This window comes from Dendrobates tinctorius, unplaced genomic scaffold (assembly GCF_039654945.1).
Source record: "Dendrobates tinctorius isolate UK_male_01 unplaced genomic scaffold, ASM3965494v1 ptg000103l, whole genome shotgun sequence".
NCBI classification, from domain to species: domain Eukaryota; kingdom Metazoa; phylum Chordata; class Amphibia; order Anura; family Dendrobatidae; genus Dendrobates; species Dendrobates tinctorius.
In genome coordinates this window covers 40,223,802-40,241,624 of record NW_027361771.1, presented here as the reverse complement: position 1 = coordinate 40,241,624, position 17,823 = coordinate 40,223,802, and the positions used below count along the sequence as shown (strand labels likewise).

Here is a 17,823-nt window from a genome sequence, read left to right as displayed (position 1 = left end):
TCTATCCATATCTTATCTGTACCAAAAAGAATGAAAGCCGGGTAGCACACAGACTAACACTCCTTTCTTTTCTTTTTAGCACCAGTCAGGTACTCCTCATAGCCGCCCAAAAGGACGCCCAGGACAGGCATTGCTCGTCTTCAGTAACACATCAACATCAATTGATAGTTGGAATAAATAGACTGCATTCACATCTTAAGGTGCAGGCTTTATTTTCAAGTGTAGGGGTGTGCAGTATAAGATTCTGCAGCAGCTGAGGTGTGCAGTATGAGATTCTGCGGAACAGTATGAGGTTTTGCCCCCCCCCAGCGTTCATTGTAGTCTTTCACTGTTCCACTTCTCTATTTTTCCTAAAATGAGTTAAGATCTGATTCTGTAGAATATTACTACACCTCCCTAGAACAGAACATTTATCTGAAAGACCTGCTCTAAGGCGCGGCCTGCGTAAGAAAATCCCATCCCTTAGGGTAGGGTTCCCCAACTGTGGTCCTCAACCCGACCTGTTGTTGGGCCTTATCAGGATTTCCTTTGTATTGCATAGGGGATGCAATTATCACCTGGGAAATACTAAGGAAATCCAGAAAACTTGACCAGTTGGTGGGCCTTGAGGACTGGAGGTGGGGAACCCTGCAGTAGAGCTGCCAACCCACAGTATATATACATAATCTACACACATGCATACATACATATGTGTACATTACATATACACACATTACACTTGTGCTTCACTACTAGTACAGCCCTGCCAAAGCAACCAGTTCCTCCTGCGCATGCGCACTGCTGAGAGGCTACGTGTGCTATAAACAAAATCCCGCGATGCGCCTCCAGACAGCAAACATGGCGGACGGCACGTGTTTATGGGCGGAAGTGCATGTTTCGTAGTTCCGGTTTCCACAGCTCAGCTCAGGAGAAGTGGAGGACCATGGAAGGCACAGAGTAAGTGACCGGGCAGTAGAATCCGAAGGCATCAGCGCTAGTATTAGTATGTTGCGGCTACCGAGCGAGAGGAGGCTGCTGTGAACATGACGCCTGCGGGAATGCCGCCGTTATGTGGAGGATTTGGGGCAGGAGTGGACACTAGCTGCCGCATAGTGGGGCATTGCCACCTGTATCAGCCTACAGGAGAACACAGCTCAATTTCTGGGCGGCAGGGCACAGATGTGACGCGAGTTCTGATTGGCTGTTCTGCCTTTGGAGATATTAGTGACCCGTATTAAGGGGACCACCATGGTCAGGATGGTTGTGCCACATTTCAGTACGGGCTCCTGCCCCATTACCGCAGCTCGTGACCCCAACTCAAAGGATCATACATGCTGCTAGATTCTTGTATGTGTAAGCCATAACCTTAAAGGGCATGTCCAGTGAAACCACACTAGCACCATCTCCTTTCTGCAGGATGTGATAAGTTCCTGATGGGTTGAGGTCCGCCTGCTGGGCCCCTCCACCACTCATCAGGATGAGAGAGTTCCGTTCATTCTGTATGGGGTACCGGTCGAGCATACGCACTACTACTGCATGCTGGTGGGGATATCGGTGCGGGTCCCAGCACTGCCCCCACCATCTGTGAGTGTGGATATGTGGGGGCTTGCGTTCACTGCACAACCCCTTTAAAGCACAAAGCATTGCACCTTTCCCCTACCTGTCACTGCATTGTCGCTGAGGAGCTCATCTGTCCTAGGCTTTACCTTCTATGTCATAGGAGGGCAGAATCTGGGGGAGACCTGCTAGGCACCTGGTGGACATATCCTGTCAGAGGGTTTTACTCTTTTATAGGTCACTGTGAGCCCCATTACAGCAATATATTTGTATGTAGGATATATGTTAAAGGGGCTTAGGCTGTGTGCACACGTTGTGGATTCTGCTTCGGATTCCCAGCAGATTCTCCTGTGTTGTACAGTACCATTATATTCTATGTAAAATAAGAGACACTGCACATACTGCGGATTTTTCAGTACAGATTTTCTGCAGTTTTGAATCCGCAGCATGTCAATTCTTTGTGCGGATTCTGCTGCATCTTTACACCTCTTCCATTATAGGAATCCGCAGGTGTAAAAACACAGGGGAAATCTGCACTAAATCTGCAGGTAAAACACAGGTCATTTAACCTGCGGATTTAGAAAAATCTGCAGCAGAATCCGCAATGTGTGCACATACCCTTAATGTTATACAGTATGTGACTGCATCCAGTGGGCTCAGTGATTTTGTGCCATCTACATTGGCTCCACTGAGCTCAGTGCTTGGCTCTTGTATGCCTAATACACACAAAGCAGCCAAACATATGCCAATAGGGCAATGTTTGGGCATGTCCAGTCCATTGAAACCTGTGGGGGTATGGCAGAATACATCAGCTCTTTTTCTAGTTGTGTGTCCACATTTTAGTGCGCAAACACTGTGAACTGCCATCCAGAGGCAGAAAATGTATTCACATGTGTCACAAAGTATCCAGTCCAGACTCACACGAGACTAGTGCGCCGCTGCAGGCTGGTCCCGTCCGGACATAGACTGGACCAGTGCGCCGCTGCAGGCTGGTCCCGTCCGGACATAGACTGGACCAGTGCGCCGCTGCAGGCTGGTCCCGTCCGGACATAGACTGGACCAGTGCGCCGCTGCAGGCTGGTCCCGTCCGGACATAGACTGGACCAGTGCGCCGCTGCAGGCTGGTCCCGTCCGGACATAGACTGGACCAGTGCGCCGCTGCAGGCTGGTCCCGTCCGGACATAGACTGGACCAGTGCGCCGCAGTAGATCTTTGCTGCTGATGTGAAAGCTGACTACAGGACTGCTACCTCTGGAAGAACTACCTGTACACACAATGGAGAAGAAATGAAAACAAGCAGACCTTTTTGCACATTGATGAAAGTGGTTGTCCGTTTCTCACCTATCTCCTTGATGGGTGATAACTAACCGGTAAAAGCCCAACATCTGGTGTCTTCAGGGAGCGTTTACCCCAGTTACAAAATGGAGTGGCAGGTCAGGTGCCCATCCTCTGCTCCATTCATTCTCTATAGGTCTGCGCGTAGAAGCTTTGGCATCCCCATAGGTAATGACAGACGCACAGTCACCCCATGTTGCTCCATTCTTACAAGGATAAAATTCCCCGTTTTGCAGATTGGGTACCAGCAGTCTGACCCCCCACCCTGTGGATAGGTAATGGCTTGTTATCACCGGTTAACTCCATTAGAGAGGTTTATAAATCGTTATTGCTAGAATTTATCAGTGCTTTATAGTCATTGGGGTTCAAGCTCTTAACACCCCAAGAGCTCTCATAGTTGGGGGTCTCCATAAATGTCTTGACGCCAGTATGTACCTAGGAAACTTTCCACCCGATTTCATACTAATATGTTATGCACAAGCCACATTCTCTTCTTAATCTCTCTTTTTTTTTTTTTTTTTCTTAGACCACGGAAACTTCCGCGGGTCCCAGAGAATCTTCTGAAGAAAAGAAAGAAATATCAGGGGCTTAAAGCCGCAGAGGCCAAGAGAGCGCTAGAGGAGAAGAGAAAGGTGATGGACCTGGCAGAACTGTGCACATGAAGGGGATAAACAGGGCTTGATAATGAGGAACTCCATGTGGAATGAGAGGTCTGACCTTCCAGGTTACCTCCACCGTTCTCTGACCTGTCACTTCTTGGCTCTTATCCATGTGAAAGTTGTGTAATTTGTCTGCAGTGTGTTTTGTAATAATCCTGCAGAGGGATAGCTCTCAGAATTTGTAGTTTCTCTTTTTCCCCTTATTGGGTTGAGGGGCAATACCTGACACTGCTTGTGGTTCCAAGGGGAGTGGTTTCTGGAACTTTTCTTTGTCTCTGGGTTCCTTTTTAAATAAGCTTTCCCATCATAGTTTTTAACCTCTTACTATATTGCAGTCATCAAAAAATATAGCACTGAGTATTTACAATTGCTCATTTGGCCTTTCTACTCAGCTACCATGGCAAGTAAAAGTTTGGGCACCCCAGGTCAAAATTACTTATTGTGAACAGTTAAGCAAGTTAAAGATGAAATAATCTCTAAAAGGACTAAAGTTAAAGATGTCACATGTCCTTTGTATTTTAGGTTAAAAATGTATACACTGCTCAAAAAAATAAAGGGAACACTTAAACCACAGAATATAACTCCAAGTAAATCAAACTTTGGTGAAATTAAAATGTCCTCTTAGGAAGCAACACTGATTGACAATCAGTTTCACATCCTGTTGTGCAAATGGAATAGACAACAGATGGAAATTATTGGCAATTATCAAGACACCCTTTAATAAAGGAGTGGTTCTGCAGGTGGGGACCACAGACCACATCTCAGTACCAATGCTTTCTGGCTGATGTTTTGGTCACTATTGAATGTTGGTTGTGCTTTCACACTCATGGTAGCATGAGACGGACTGTACAACCCACACAAGTGGCTCAGGTAGTGCAGCTCATCCAGGATGGCACATCAATGCGAGATGTGGCAGGAAGGCTTGCGGTGTCTGTCAGCGTAGTGTCCAGAGGCTGGAGGCGCTATCAGGAGACATGCCAGTACACCAGGAGACGTGGAGGGGGCCATAGGAGGGCAACAACCCAGCAGCAAGACCGCTACCTCCGCCTTTGTGCAGGGAGGAGCACTGCTAGAGCCCTTCAAAATGACCTCCAGCAGGCCACAAATGTGCATGTGTCTGCACAAATGGTTAGAAACCGACTCCATGAGGATGGTCCGAGTGCCCGACGTCCACAGATGGGGGTTGTGCTCACAGCCCAACACCGTGCGGTCCTCCAAAGAAATGCCACCCCACACCATTACTGACCCACTGCCAAACCGGTCATGCTGAAGGATGTTGCAAGCAGCAGATCACTCTCCACGGCGTCTCCAGACTCTGTCACGTCTGTCACATGTGCTCAGTGTGAACCTGCTTTCATCTGTGAAGAGCACAGGGCGCCAGTGGCGAATTTGCCAATCTTGGTGTTCTGTGGCAAATGTCAAGCGTCCTGCACGGTGTTGGGCTGTGAGCACAACCCCCATCTGTGGACGTTGGGCACTCACACCTTCTCGTGGAGTCGGTTTCTAACTGTTTGTGCAGGCACATGCACATTTGTGGTCTGCTGGAGGTCATTTTGCAGGACTCTGGCAGTGCTCCTCCTGTTCCTCCTTGCACAAAGGCGGAGGTAGCGGTCCTGCTGCTGGGTTGTTGCCCTCCTACGGCCCCCTCCACGTCTCCTGGTAGCGCTTCCAGCCTCTGGACACAACGCTGACAGACAGTAAACCTTCTTGCCACAGATTGCATTGATGTGCCATCCTGGATGAGCTGCACTACCTGAACCACTTGTGTGGGTTGTAGAGTCCGTCTCATGCTACCACAAGTGTGAAAGCACAACCAACATTCAGAAGAGACCAAAACATCAGCCAGAAAGCATTAGCACTGAGATGTGGTCTCTGGTCCCCACCTGCAGAACCACTCCTTTATTGAGGGTGTTTTGATAATTGCCAAAAATTTCCATCTGTTGTCTATTCCATTTGAACAACAGCATGTGAAATTGATTGCAAGCTGTGATACTTGCAAAAGGGGTTGCTACTAGGTACTAACCATGCAGCGACCCAATTTCATTTTTGTAATTTTTAAAATGTAAAAGATGAAAATATATACACTGCTCAAAAAAATAAAGGGAACACGCCATAGTTCGTTTCCAAAATTCAACAGCCTTGTTTAGATGTTCTTTTGCATACTTCTGACTCTGAATTTTATGGTGAGGCAGGAGAGGTTTTCTTCTGATGACTCTTCCATTAAGGCCATATTTGTGCTCGTGTCTCTGAACATTGTACAACTACAGAGTCTGCTAAATCTTTCTGAAGGTCTTTTGTAGTCAAGCGGGGGTTCTGATTTGCCTCTCTAGCAATCCTATGAGCATCTCTCATTTAAATTTGCTTGGTCTTCCAGATCTTATCTTGACCTCCACTGTTCATGTTAACTGCCATTTTTTTAATTACATTTTGAACTGAGGAAAGAGCAACTTGAAAATGCTTTGCTATCTTCTTATAGCATTCTCCTGTTTTGTGGGCCTCCATCATTTTCAGAGTGCTAGGCTGCTGCTTTGAAAAAGACATGTCTGCTGTTTTTTGGCACAAGGTTAGAGGAGGCTGGGTTTTTATAAAGCTGGGAAATTTGCATCACCTCGACTTTTCTAGCGATGATAGTGAACAAGCCAGAACCCTAACAGGATAATTAAGGTCTGAATCCTTGGTCAGTTATCCGAGCACACATCTCCAAGGGTGCCCAAACTTTTACATTGGTCCATTTTTTGTTTCTATAATTTTTAAATGTGAAAGATGAAAATAAATATTTTTGTTTGCCTAAAATATAAAGGAAATGTCATCTTTAACTTTAGTCCTTTTGGAGATCTTTTAATCTTCAACTTGCTTAACTGTTCACAATAACAGCAATTTTGACCAGGGGTGCCCAAACTTTTACACGTCACTGTACTTCTCATTTTTCTGCTCTATGTAGAAACAGGCTACGCTCCCACGGTCAGTAACCGTCAGCGCTTTGAACGCAACACATGTCCGCTCTGTCCAAAGCGCTGCTGGCTTTTGAATGCAGGTGATTCTGCATGTGTTCATTGAACCATGCGCAATCACCGCGTCCTATACATTGTATGAGTGACTTTATCTTGCGGAGACTGAGCGTCTCCACAACATAAATAGACATGCTGCAGTCTGGGATGACGCGCCGCATGTCCGTCTCTGCAGGTAATCGGTGGGCGCAGGTGCATGCATAGTGGTCATGGGATTTCTTGAAATCCCATCCACTATGCTGTAACATTTGGGCGCTGTGGATGTACGCAGCGTCCAACTCGCAGCGTTTACTGACCGTGGGAACATACCCGTAGTCTCTTGCCCCTGCATGAGCCATTCCCCCCTTCTTACCCAGCTGCTCTGCTCCTCTCCCCTGCCAGGGACTTTTGCAGTGACTGATGAGTCATGCAGGGAAAATTGACCTTCTGTTTCTAAGTAGAGAAGGATTCAGCCAGTCAGTTTTTAATGAAGAATTAGCTGGATAGAAAGGTAACATGAGCACTTGTAAGTACACAGTGCTATATAATATGATTGTAATATATTACAGAGGATAAAAAATTTGATGGGAGGAGGAGGGCTTCTTTAAATTTATTACAGATTCTTTGTTGCGTTTGGGATCTCTAAATTTATATTTTCCCATTTTCTTTCTCTTCTTTACAGGTTCCGCTGGGAAAACAGATAAAGTTTAAACGTCTGGAAAGTTTTGTGAGAGACTCCAGAAGAAAGCTGAGAGATGACACCAGGTTACGCAGGATGAAGATCTATAGGAAGAAAATTCCCAACATATCCAATGAGAAGCTTGCCTTTGTTGTGCGAATTACAGAGTACGTTGTGATCCTCTTTGTACAGTGATGTGCGTCCTATCAATATGCTAGTTACTACTTCCACCACTGCTGTCCCAGTATTCCCTGATCAACTGGTCGCTCACCGCAAATTAGAAATGGTGTGGGGGGGCCTGTGATCTGAGACTAAAGGGGGAGTGTCTGGAACGAAGACACTGATGATTTACTTTAGGATAGTTATTTAAAGGGAATCAGTTACCAGGTTATTTCTCCCCTTTCTGAGAACAGTATGATGTAGGGGCAGATACCCTGATTCCACTTACTTTACTGGTTGCTGCAGTTTTGATTCAAACTTGTTTTTCTCTGCTGCAAGTCTAGTAGTTCTCTGCTGAGTTCTGTATAACCCCATCCACACCACGGGCAACTTTCTGTGTACTTGGCAGCTTTATTCCTATGCACATCAGTGGTGGGTGCGGGGTTATACAGAGCTCATGAATATGGTGGACTACATGGCAGCAGGTTTACTAATCCTCCATTGATCACTGCTTTATCAGCAGGAGATTTTATCAAAACTACAGTAAACAGCCCAGGAAGTGACACATCCCTTGAATCCTAGTCTTGGCTCCTACATTATGCTTTTCTCAAATTGGGTGTAAAAAAACAAACTGGTAGCAGAGTTCCTTTAAATGTCAAGGAGAGAAAGAATGGGTAAAACCTTGTGAGCTAGTGTTGGAGTGGTCCTTAAAGGGGTATTCCCATCTCCCAAGATCCTATCCCAATGTGTAGCATGTATAATATTAGCAAATACATCCAATTAGAAATGTGGTATAGTTCTGATTAATTGTGTCACTTAACCCACGTGCAGGGCATTGCAGTAGCTTAGATATCCATGGTTATGACCGCTAATAACTAACCGCCACTATATGCATGGTTGTAACATGGATACCTAAGCTACAGCAATGCCCTGCACATGGTGTGAGTGACATAGCGAGCGAATCTTGGTGATGGGAGTACCCTTTTAATTGAGGTAGAGGAGATATTTAACAGCTCACATTACAAGTTATGCATATTCATGTAGGGTACAGTTGCATGTGTGCTGCCATCTCATCCTTCACCTATGGTTCATATGGGATCAAAAGTGTATGTACCTTTTAGGGCAGGTCATCTGTATTATATCTGTGGGGTTCCAATACCTGACACCCCCACCACTAAACTCTTACCTGTGACTAATATTATGGTAGGGGAATCTGAAGAGGAACACCTTTTGTGACCAGATGACTGTAGCAATTAGAATTTTACTGTGCGTCTGCGACTTGTAGTGGTCTGTATTTAGTTTGCCTTTTTCTTTTGTCCATAGAATTGTCTGATCTGTTACATCTGCTTCTTATAAAGCTTTCCATTCTCTCTTGTTTCAGCATTCAGGGTGTGAGCCACTATGTTCTCAATATCCTGAAAACCTTCAGACTGGGAAAGATTTTCGCTGGTGTGTTTGTGAAGCTGACAGAAGAATCTGTGAAGATGATACAAATGATTGAGCCATATGTGGCATGGGGGTAAGAAGCGTTATTAGGCATTGGGGGGGGAGGAGCAGTGGGTATGATCTCTAAAGGATCACTGGGCCACAGACTAGAGTGAAGAACTTTCTTGAATTTTTAATTTGTTCCATCACTTCTGTGAATTCTGGAAATACTTAGCTGGGAACCTAAGGAATGATCCATGGGAAGCCATAGAACATCTATCAAAAGCTGTTCTGATAAATGGTGGTCATGTCTATGGGACTGTACAGCACCTAGCCATGTCCGCGTGTCCCATGATCAGTGAAGTGAGCAGAGGTCAAGTATTTTCAACTTTGCTACATCCTGGATGAGCTAGTTTCTAGGGGTCCAGAGTTATTTTATTCAGGATCGAAGGGGTCCCAGTGGTCAGACTTCCAGCGAGATCGGTAAGTTATCCGATATTCCAAGGTTAGAGGATAACTTGATTTTTGGAAATAGCCATTTAATACAAAATATGATACTATTACTTTGTTTTCTGATCAGAGAAGTTTCGTTTTCTGTTACAGAATCCCATCTACTATTGTAACTCTGAATTATTGAATGCCTGATTATAGGAATTGTTTGAGGTATATTTTCAAGTAGGCTTATAGTACCTGACCTCCTTTTACTTTGCAGTATACCAAACTTGAAGTCTGTACGAGAACTTATCTTAAGGCGAGGTCAAACAAAAGTGCAAGGCAAAAAGACGCCCCTGACGGACAACAATATGATAGAAGAGAAGTTGGGTAATTGTCTTTTGTTTATAAAAAAAAAAAAAATCAACTTTAAGGCCATATTCATACTGTCAGTATTTTGAGTTTTTGACCTCCGTAACTGTAAGCCAAAACCACGAGTGGAACAATCAGAGGAAAAGTATAATAGAAGCATGTCACCACTTCCGTATTTATCACCCACTCCTGGTTTTGGCTTACAAATACTGATGTAAAATACTGACAAAACACTGAACGGATAGTTATTGCTAGTGTACTACAAGGATATACCACTGAATAGGCAAGGGTTTAACCTCATTGGCCCTAGATTGAAGGTGGCAAAGGGTGCTTGGGAAGCCCCGTGCCACTATCTCCTGCGTGTTTTTTTTGTTTTTTTGTTTTTTTTTTTTTGGTTTGTTTTTTATTTGCCATTTCGGCTGTTGGTCACTTTTTTAAAATATTGCATTGACAGTTGCTATTTCTCGTTCGCCTTATTGGGGGACACAGAGACCATGGGTGTATGCTGCTGCCACTAGGAAGCTGACACTATGCACAAAAAAGTTAGCTAGTTAGCTCCTCCTCCGCCGTATACACCCCACCGACCGGCAGGAAATTCCTCAGTTTAGCTTAGTGTCAGTAGGAGGTGGACACGGGTCTTTTATTAGACCCATATCTACCTCAGTGTGCGTCGTTTCTTTGCAGGTTCCGGAGGGATACGGAGTGAACAGTCACATCCGTACTCCCATAAAGAGACTATGAGTACGGCGTGTACTGCCACCCTGTATCCTCATAGGTCTCCGGAGCAGGACCAGGAGCCTCGCACAAGTAGGTGCCAGCCGCACGGATGGTCCTTGCCCCCCGCCTCCCACCCTCTCGCCTACCAGAGCCTGAAGGTTGGATGAGGCGCGGATTTCATAGAGACAGACAGCGTGGGATTTTCAGGTACCTTTATTGTAAGGCCCCCTGCCTGGGTGAGTATGTCAGTCTTCCCCCGGCGTTTTCTCTTGGAGCGGTCGCCAGGGGGACCACGTTGGGGTCCCTGCACGCCCCGCATCCCCCCACGGTCACAGCATCCATGCAGGCCCCGGGTCTTCACGGGCCTCGTTCTGTGCTTCCCCCTTTTTTCCATCTCGGCAGGGGTAGCGCTGGAGTCGAGCAGTTCTGGGCAGGGACGTGGCCCGGTGTTGCGACGCGTCTTCCGCGCCGACCCCCTGCTGACAGGCGGCCGCCGCAACTAATTTAGGCCCCGGCTTGTGTTCGGGCCTACCGCAGCGTCGCGGCCACGCCCCCCGCCCCTTTCTACTAAGCGGGCATCACTCCCGCTCTCCACAGGCCCTCCCCCCGCCTTTCCCTCTCCTGCCCAGCATATTATGGCTAGAGGGCAGCAATTATTAACCCTGCGAGGACCGCCCTTCCCCGGGACCCGCGCTTTTCTACAGGCAGGCGCCATCTTCACAGCCTGCCAGCCGGACGCAGCTGGAGAGGCTCCCCAGCCCCTGAGCAGTTTCTGCAAGCAGCTTTTTGCCTCTTTGGGACGGCCAGCCGGACTTCTCTCTGATCTGCATCCCCGGACAGGTCGAGCAGCATCGCTTTTGGGGACACCGGACCGTGAGTAGTTCTGCACGGCAGACTGACCCTTCTCCGCCCTCTGTCCCCCAACCTTCCGGCACTACCTCAGGTTTTTCACAATGTCTATCCCTAAGGCTGATCGTACCCGCTCTTCGGCCCTCCCCTGCACAGCCCGACGCCGCTCAGGAGCCATCCATAGCCCCAGGGGTGAGTGAGCCCCCCTTGCCGGGTTGGGCCTCCTCCCTATCACAGTCGGTGGCAGACCTCACCAAGGTGTCTCGGTCCCTAGTAGCCGTTCTGGATAAGTTGCCCTTGGGAGCTTCTGCGGGACCTAGCACGTCCCAGGACGTCTCATCTGAGCCAGCCAGTGTCAGTCGCAAGAGACCCAGGCAGGATCTCCAGGCGGAGTCCTCTCCTCGCCCTACCTCACCCCATACTCCCCAGCAGTCTCCCTCTCGGGCCTCCTCTCCCGAGTCAAGTGAAGCGCTTTCGGAATCTGAAGGGGTCTTAGAGCTGGATTCGGATCAGGATGCGAACATGAAGGTTACGGTGCAGAACCTCATTGCCGCGTTTCACCATACCTTCGACATCACTGACGCCCCTGCGAAATCCTCAGATCAGGAGGTTTCGTTCAGACGGGCGGAAACACCTTCCAGGGTGTTTCCCTTTCATTCCGAGTTTGGGAAGATTTTTACCAAGGAAAGGGAAGATCCGACTAGACGCTTTCAAAGAGGAAAGCGTCTCGGCGTGCTGTATCCGTTTGCTAAAGAGCTCACGGACAACTGGGCCGCTTCTCCTTCAGTGGACCCTCCCGTATCCAGACTCTCTAATAATACTGTTCTTCCGCTGTCGGGTGTAGCGTCTCTAAAAGATTCTAATGACAGAATCATAGAATCCCTAGCAAAGTCTGCCTTCGAGGCGGCATCTGCGGCGGTATGTCCAGTCTTTGCTTCATCTTGGGCAGCAAAGGCTATATCCGCTTGGGCAGAGGACCTTCGGCAGGGCATTCTGGATAAGGCACAACCGGAGCATTTGGCCGATCTTGCCAATCAGATTTCCCATGCGGGGGATTATCTGCTTTCTGCTTCCTTGGATGCCGCATCTTGCGCGGTTCAGGCGTCAAGCAACATCGTGGCAATCTGACGTACAATTTGGCTCAAGGCCTGGCAGGCGGACTTGTCCTCTAAAAAGTCTGACTAATCTGCCTTTTCAAGGAGTGCGTCTCTTTGGGTCCCAATTGGACCAGATTATTAAGGACGCTACCGGAGGTACGAGTTCTCTTCTCCCCCAATCCAAGTCTCGCAGACCTCCTCCAAGGCGTTAGTTCCGTCCCTTTCGGTCTTTCCGCCGTTTCAATGCGGCGGAAAACCCTTCCAACCAGCAAAGGCCACAAGCACGTCAGGAAAGAAAGAAGGTCTCCTTCAGGCTCACTCCGTCCTGGCGGTCCCACTCTTCCCAGGGAAGACCACCCAGATCTAGATCTGGACGGTCTACGTCCGCATGACTATCATCGGTCTTCCGTGGGTCCCTTCCAATTGGGAGGTCGACTTCTTTTCTTCAGCGACGTCTGGTTCGCCTCAGTAGAGGACGCTTGGGTCAGAGAGGTGGTATCGACAGGATACAAAATAGAGTTTGTTTCTCTTCCACGGGATCGCTTCTTCCAATCCCGTCCGCCACGGGATCCTGCCTTGATTCCGGGGTTCGGTTCGGCCATCGCCTCTCTCCTCAGCTCCGGGGTGATTGTGCCCGTTCCCGAATCGGAACGATTCACAGGGTTTTATTTAAACCTGTTTGTGGTGCCGAAAAAGGACAGGGCGGTTCGACCCATCTTGGATCTCAAGTTACTCAACAAGAGAGTTCGCCTCCGCCACTTCCGGATGGAGTCGGTTCGCTCGGTGATTGCCTCCATGGAGGAGCAGGAATTCATGTGTTCCATAGACATCCAAGATGCCTATCTACACGTGCCCATATTTCCCGGACATCCGAAGTTCCTGTGGTTTGCGATTCACCACGAACATTATCAGTTCGTCGCGCTCCCTTTCGGGCTCGCCACCGCTCCCAGGGTCTTCACGAAGATTATGGCGGCGTTGATGGCCTTGTTGAGGATCAGAGGTCTTGTTTTTCCGTATCTCGACGATATTCTGATCAAGGCTCCCTCCTTTCATCAGGCCCGCCTAAGTGTGGCAATCGTTCTAGACACCCTGTCCAGTTTTGGGTGGATCGTCAACCGGAAAAGTCCTGTCTGATCCCTACTCAACGCCTTGTGTTTCTGGGCCTTCTTTTCGACACTCGTCGGTCAAGGGTATTTCTCCCACAAGACAAGATTCTTTCCCTGCAGCAGGGCGTCCGATCACTACAGATCGCACAGTTTTCATCTCTCAGGACAGCCATGAGGACTCTGGGGAAGATGGTGGCAGCAATAGAGGCAGTTCCCTTTGCCCAGTTTTCATGCCAGGCCCCTCCAGCAGGCCATTTTGTCCAGGTGGAACAGGTCGGCTCTGTCTCTGGATCGTCCGGTTCGTCTTTCATGCCGGATCAAGCGGTCTCTCAACTGGTGGTTGACGTCTCCCCTCATTCTCTCGGGGCGGTCCTTTCTTCCCAGATTGTCACAACGGACGCCAGCCTCATCGGCTGGGGTACAGTGTTCCGCAATCACACTGTTCAGGGTCGATGGTCGACTCAGGAATCAGCTCTGCAGATCAATGTCCTAGAGATACAAGCGATCCTTCTGGCTCTCGTCCACTGGGAACGGCGCCTCAAGGGCCTGCCTGTCAGGATTCAAACAGACAATGCCACAGCGGTGGCGTATATCAACCGACAAGGGGGGACACGGAGTGTCTCAGCCCTGGCGGAAGTGTCCAGAATTCTTCAATGGGCAGAGACCTTTGTTCCAACAATTTCCGCGGTTCACATTCCCGGCGTGGACAACTGGGCTGCCGATTTTCTAAGCCGCGAGGGTCTCGCGGCAGGGGAATGGTCCCTACATCCGGAGGTGTTTCATCTGCTCTGCCGTCGGTGGGGAACCCCGGACGTAGACCTCATGGCGTCTCTCCTCAAAAGGAAGGTACCACAATTCGTGTCCAGGTCTCGGGACCCCCTGGCAGGGGGCGCCGACGCTCTGGCCGTTCCTTGGTCACAGTTCGAGCTCCCCTACCTGTTCCCTCCCTTGCCTCTTCTTCCCAAGCTGTTGAAGAAAATCAAGGCAGAAGGGATTCCAGTCGTCCTCATCGCCCCGAATTGGCCCAGAAGGTCTTGCTTCGCGGACATTGTCAACCTTCTCGCGGACGCCCCCTGGAAGCTTCCCGACAGGGCAGATCTGCTGTCGCAAGGCCCGATTTGCCACTCCAATTCTCGGTCGCTCAATTTAACAGCGTGGCTGTTGAGACCGAGGTTTTGAAACGGGCAGGATTCTCTGATCGAGTGATTCATACCATGATCTGCGCCAGAAAGCCTTACTCTTCCAAGATCTATTACCGTACTTGGAAAGCCTATTTCTCCTGGTGTGAGGCCAATGACATTGCGGCCATGGTTTTTTCGCTTCCTTCTGTTCTGGCGTTTCTTCAGACAGGGCTGGATGCGGGGCTTGCTCTCAGTTCCTTAAGGGTCAAGTTTCGGCACTGTCCATTTTATTTCAGAAGACGCTGGCCTCCCGGCCCCAGGTCAAAACCTTTCTTCAGGGTGTGGCTCACACGGTTCCTCCGTACCGAGCGCCCGTGGATCCTTGGGATCTTAATTTCGTTCTTGGGGTTCTGCAAGGTCCTCCTTTTGAACCTCTCAGGGATGTTTCCCTTGCCCTCCTTTCTTGGAAGGTGGCCTTTCTGGTGGCCATTACTTCCATCCGACGTGTGTCGGAATTAGCGGCCCTTTCTTGCCGCTCTCCCTTCTTGGTACTTCATCAGGACAAGGTAGTTCTGCGGCCTCCGCCCTCTTTCCTTCCGAAGGTGGTATCTTCGTTTCACCTCAATGAGGACATTGTTCTGCCATCCTTCTGCCCGAGCCCAGCTCATCCTCGGGAGCGATCCTTGAACAAGCTGGACCTGGTCAGGGCATTGAGAGTCTGTCTAGCCAGGACATCTTCCTTGCGGAAGTCAGACTCTCTGTTTATCATTCCAGACGGTGCAAGGAAAGGTCACCGAGCCTCAAAGGCCACTATTGCTCGCTGGATCAGATCGGCAATTTTGGAGGCATACCGGGTCAAGCATCGTGCAGCTCCTTCAGGGATCAGAGCGCACTCTACCCGGGCGGTGGGTGCCTCCTGGGCGGTGCGCCACAGAGCTTCCGCGCTGCAGCTTTGCAAAGCTGCAACGTGGTCTTCGGTTCACACTTTTGTGAAATTCTACAGGGTCCACACCTATGCTTCGGCGGACGCCAGCCTAGGTAGAAGGATTCTGCAGGCCGCGGTGGTGAGTCCACTGGCCTGATGGAAGTTTGTTTCCCACCCCAGGGACTGCTTTGGGACGTCCCATGGTCTCTGTGTCCCCCAATAAGGCGAATGAGAAAACAGGATTTTTTAGGTTGCTTACCGTAAAATCTGTTTCTCGGAGCCTTCATTGGGGGACACAGCACCCTCCGATGTTCTACAACTCCTGTTCTTATGTTTGTCGATTGGTTACAGTTGAGTTGTTCGTTCTGTTTTCAGTCTATTCCGTTACCCGTTACTTCTCCTACTGCTTTCTCACTAACTGAGGAATTTCCTGCCGGTCGTTGGGGTGTATACGGCGGAGGAGGAGCTAACTTTTTTGTGCATAGTGTCAGCCTCCTAGTGGCAGCAGCATACACCCATGGTCTCTGTGTCCCCCAATGAAGGCTCCGAGAAACAGATTTTACGGTAAGCAACCTAAAAAATCCTGTTTTTTTTCCAGTCTCGAGCAATTTAGGCCAAAACCATATGTAAATTTGGGCTAATTAATAACCTTATTAATTGACTATTTTCCCTCCCCTTCTGTTGTAGGAAAGTTTGGAATTATCTGCTTAGAAGATGTGATTCATGAGTTGTATTCAGTAGGAAGCAACTTTACAGCAGTAAACAAGTTCTTATGCCCCTTCGAGTTGTCTATAGCCCGTCATGCAGGCATTAACAGGAAAGGCTATCTCACTGAAGTTGGCGATCCTGGAAACCGAGGTGCTGGCATTAACCAACTTATACGAAAGCTCAACTAAAGGTGAGGAGATAGCTGCTAGTGTATGGTGAATGTCATCTTTCTATGACCATTTCTGCTAATTAAATGAAATGGTCTAATCCTAGAACAGGTGCCGATCCATGAAATCTCTTATGCCAGAAAATTGGCGTAAAGGTTTTAAAAAGTCACATTTTGCCCAACAGGGAGTTAGCGCATTTTTTTTTGCCTTTGGCTGTTTTTCAACAGTTTGAGCTCCACTGAAGTGGATGGGATAGGGACATGGACACATCTGCCTGTCAGTTTAATCAAACATGTTAATAAAAAAATAAAAAGCTAGAAATTCTCAGTAGGGTCTCAAGAGCAAACAAACGCCGTGTTGCAAGACATGAAACGAAGAGAAAGGTATTAAAAATATAAAGGGTACTCTTTACTGGGGTATTCTAGGTCCACTCCTGCATTGAAAGGTGCATGATATTAGCCAATCGTGAACCTGTCATGTCAGGTTAATGTACATATGACATCACTCGCAAAAAGTGGAATATTTTGAATTTTAACCACATTAACACATTGGCATCTCGTGATCATGTTCTGAGGAGCTGATGACCATTCAAACTTGCCAATTGAAGCTTTTAAATGCTGCTGTCAGATATTGATAGCAGGAGCTAAATGGTTAAACAGGCGTGATCAGCCAGCTCTGACCCACTGGTGTTAGAGGCAGGTACTGGCTGTATAACTCAGCCAACACCTGCCATGCATAGAGCCAGCACATAAACCCTCATCCAAAGTTTGGAAGGGGTGTAGCGCCAGGGATCTGGTTGGGGGTGGATTAGGACAGAAAACTGTAAACACTGAATTAGGAGAACTGGTATAAGATGCCCCATGTGTTCTATGTCCATCAGCTAATAGTGTAATGTATGTTTTTATTTCAGGCTGACCAGATGTTCAGGAGCTCACACTTGGGAATCACCAGTGCCCTTTAAAGTGACTTTCAATTATCTACTAATACAGACGTGTTCTGCTCCCTCACATGCTTGTTGGCTATGCTGGAAGCTGTACAGAGACTTCACCAAAGAGCAGCAGGATCCCTGAGACGTTTGTATGTCTGACACTTCCAACCATCTCCGGCTGGCATCTGGCGGAAAATAATTGTATATTGACTGTAAAGCTTATTTTTCAATTCTTTACAACTTCCCAGGTACTTGGGCCTATGAAAATGGTTGACTTGTGTGTGGCCATGGGCTGGAGTACTTTCATCGTGTATATAACAGTGTAATGGAATGAGTTATATGCTATCAAGCATATAATATATTTTTTTGTATATCTATAAATTAAAGTTTATATGTACAACTCTATTTGGACTGGATCATATGCATTTGGAATGGAGAAATTATTCAGATTCTGAAGGTCAATCTTTTCCAGTAATACTGATTTGTTGCAGGTGGGTCTCTGTGCTAATGTATGAGTCCAATGAAGATGAATAGGTGTGGATATGCTTCCTAGATTTGACATGATTAATAATGTTTGTAAGTTCCCTAATTAAAGTGCTGCAGAATTGGTTGGTGTATAAA

At 48.0% G+C, this 17,823-nt stretch overlaps 1 protein-coding gene across 1 annotated transcript; it reads left to right on the top strand.

The window, feature by feature from the left end:
• Nucleotides 1-778: 778 nt before the first annotated feature.
• On the top strand, nucleotides 779-17,607 carry RPL7L1 (ribosomal protein L7 like 1). The gene is made up of 7 exons (XM_073588266.1): nucleotides 779-936; nucleotides 3,398-3,503; nucleotides 7,200-7,363; nucleotides 8,737-8,874; nucleotides 9,493-9,602; nucleotides 16,087-16,297; nucleotides 17,185-17,607. The coding sequence occupies exons 1-6, from the start codon at nucleotides 872-874 to the stop codon at nucleotides 16,293-16,295; spliced, it is 792 nt and encodes a 263-aa protein (XP_073444367.1). The 5' UTR covers nucleotides 779-871; the 3' UTR covers nucleotides 16,296-16,297; nucleotides 17,185-17,607.
• Nucleotides 17,608-17,823: the final 216 nt, after the last annotated feature.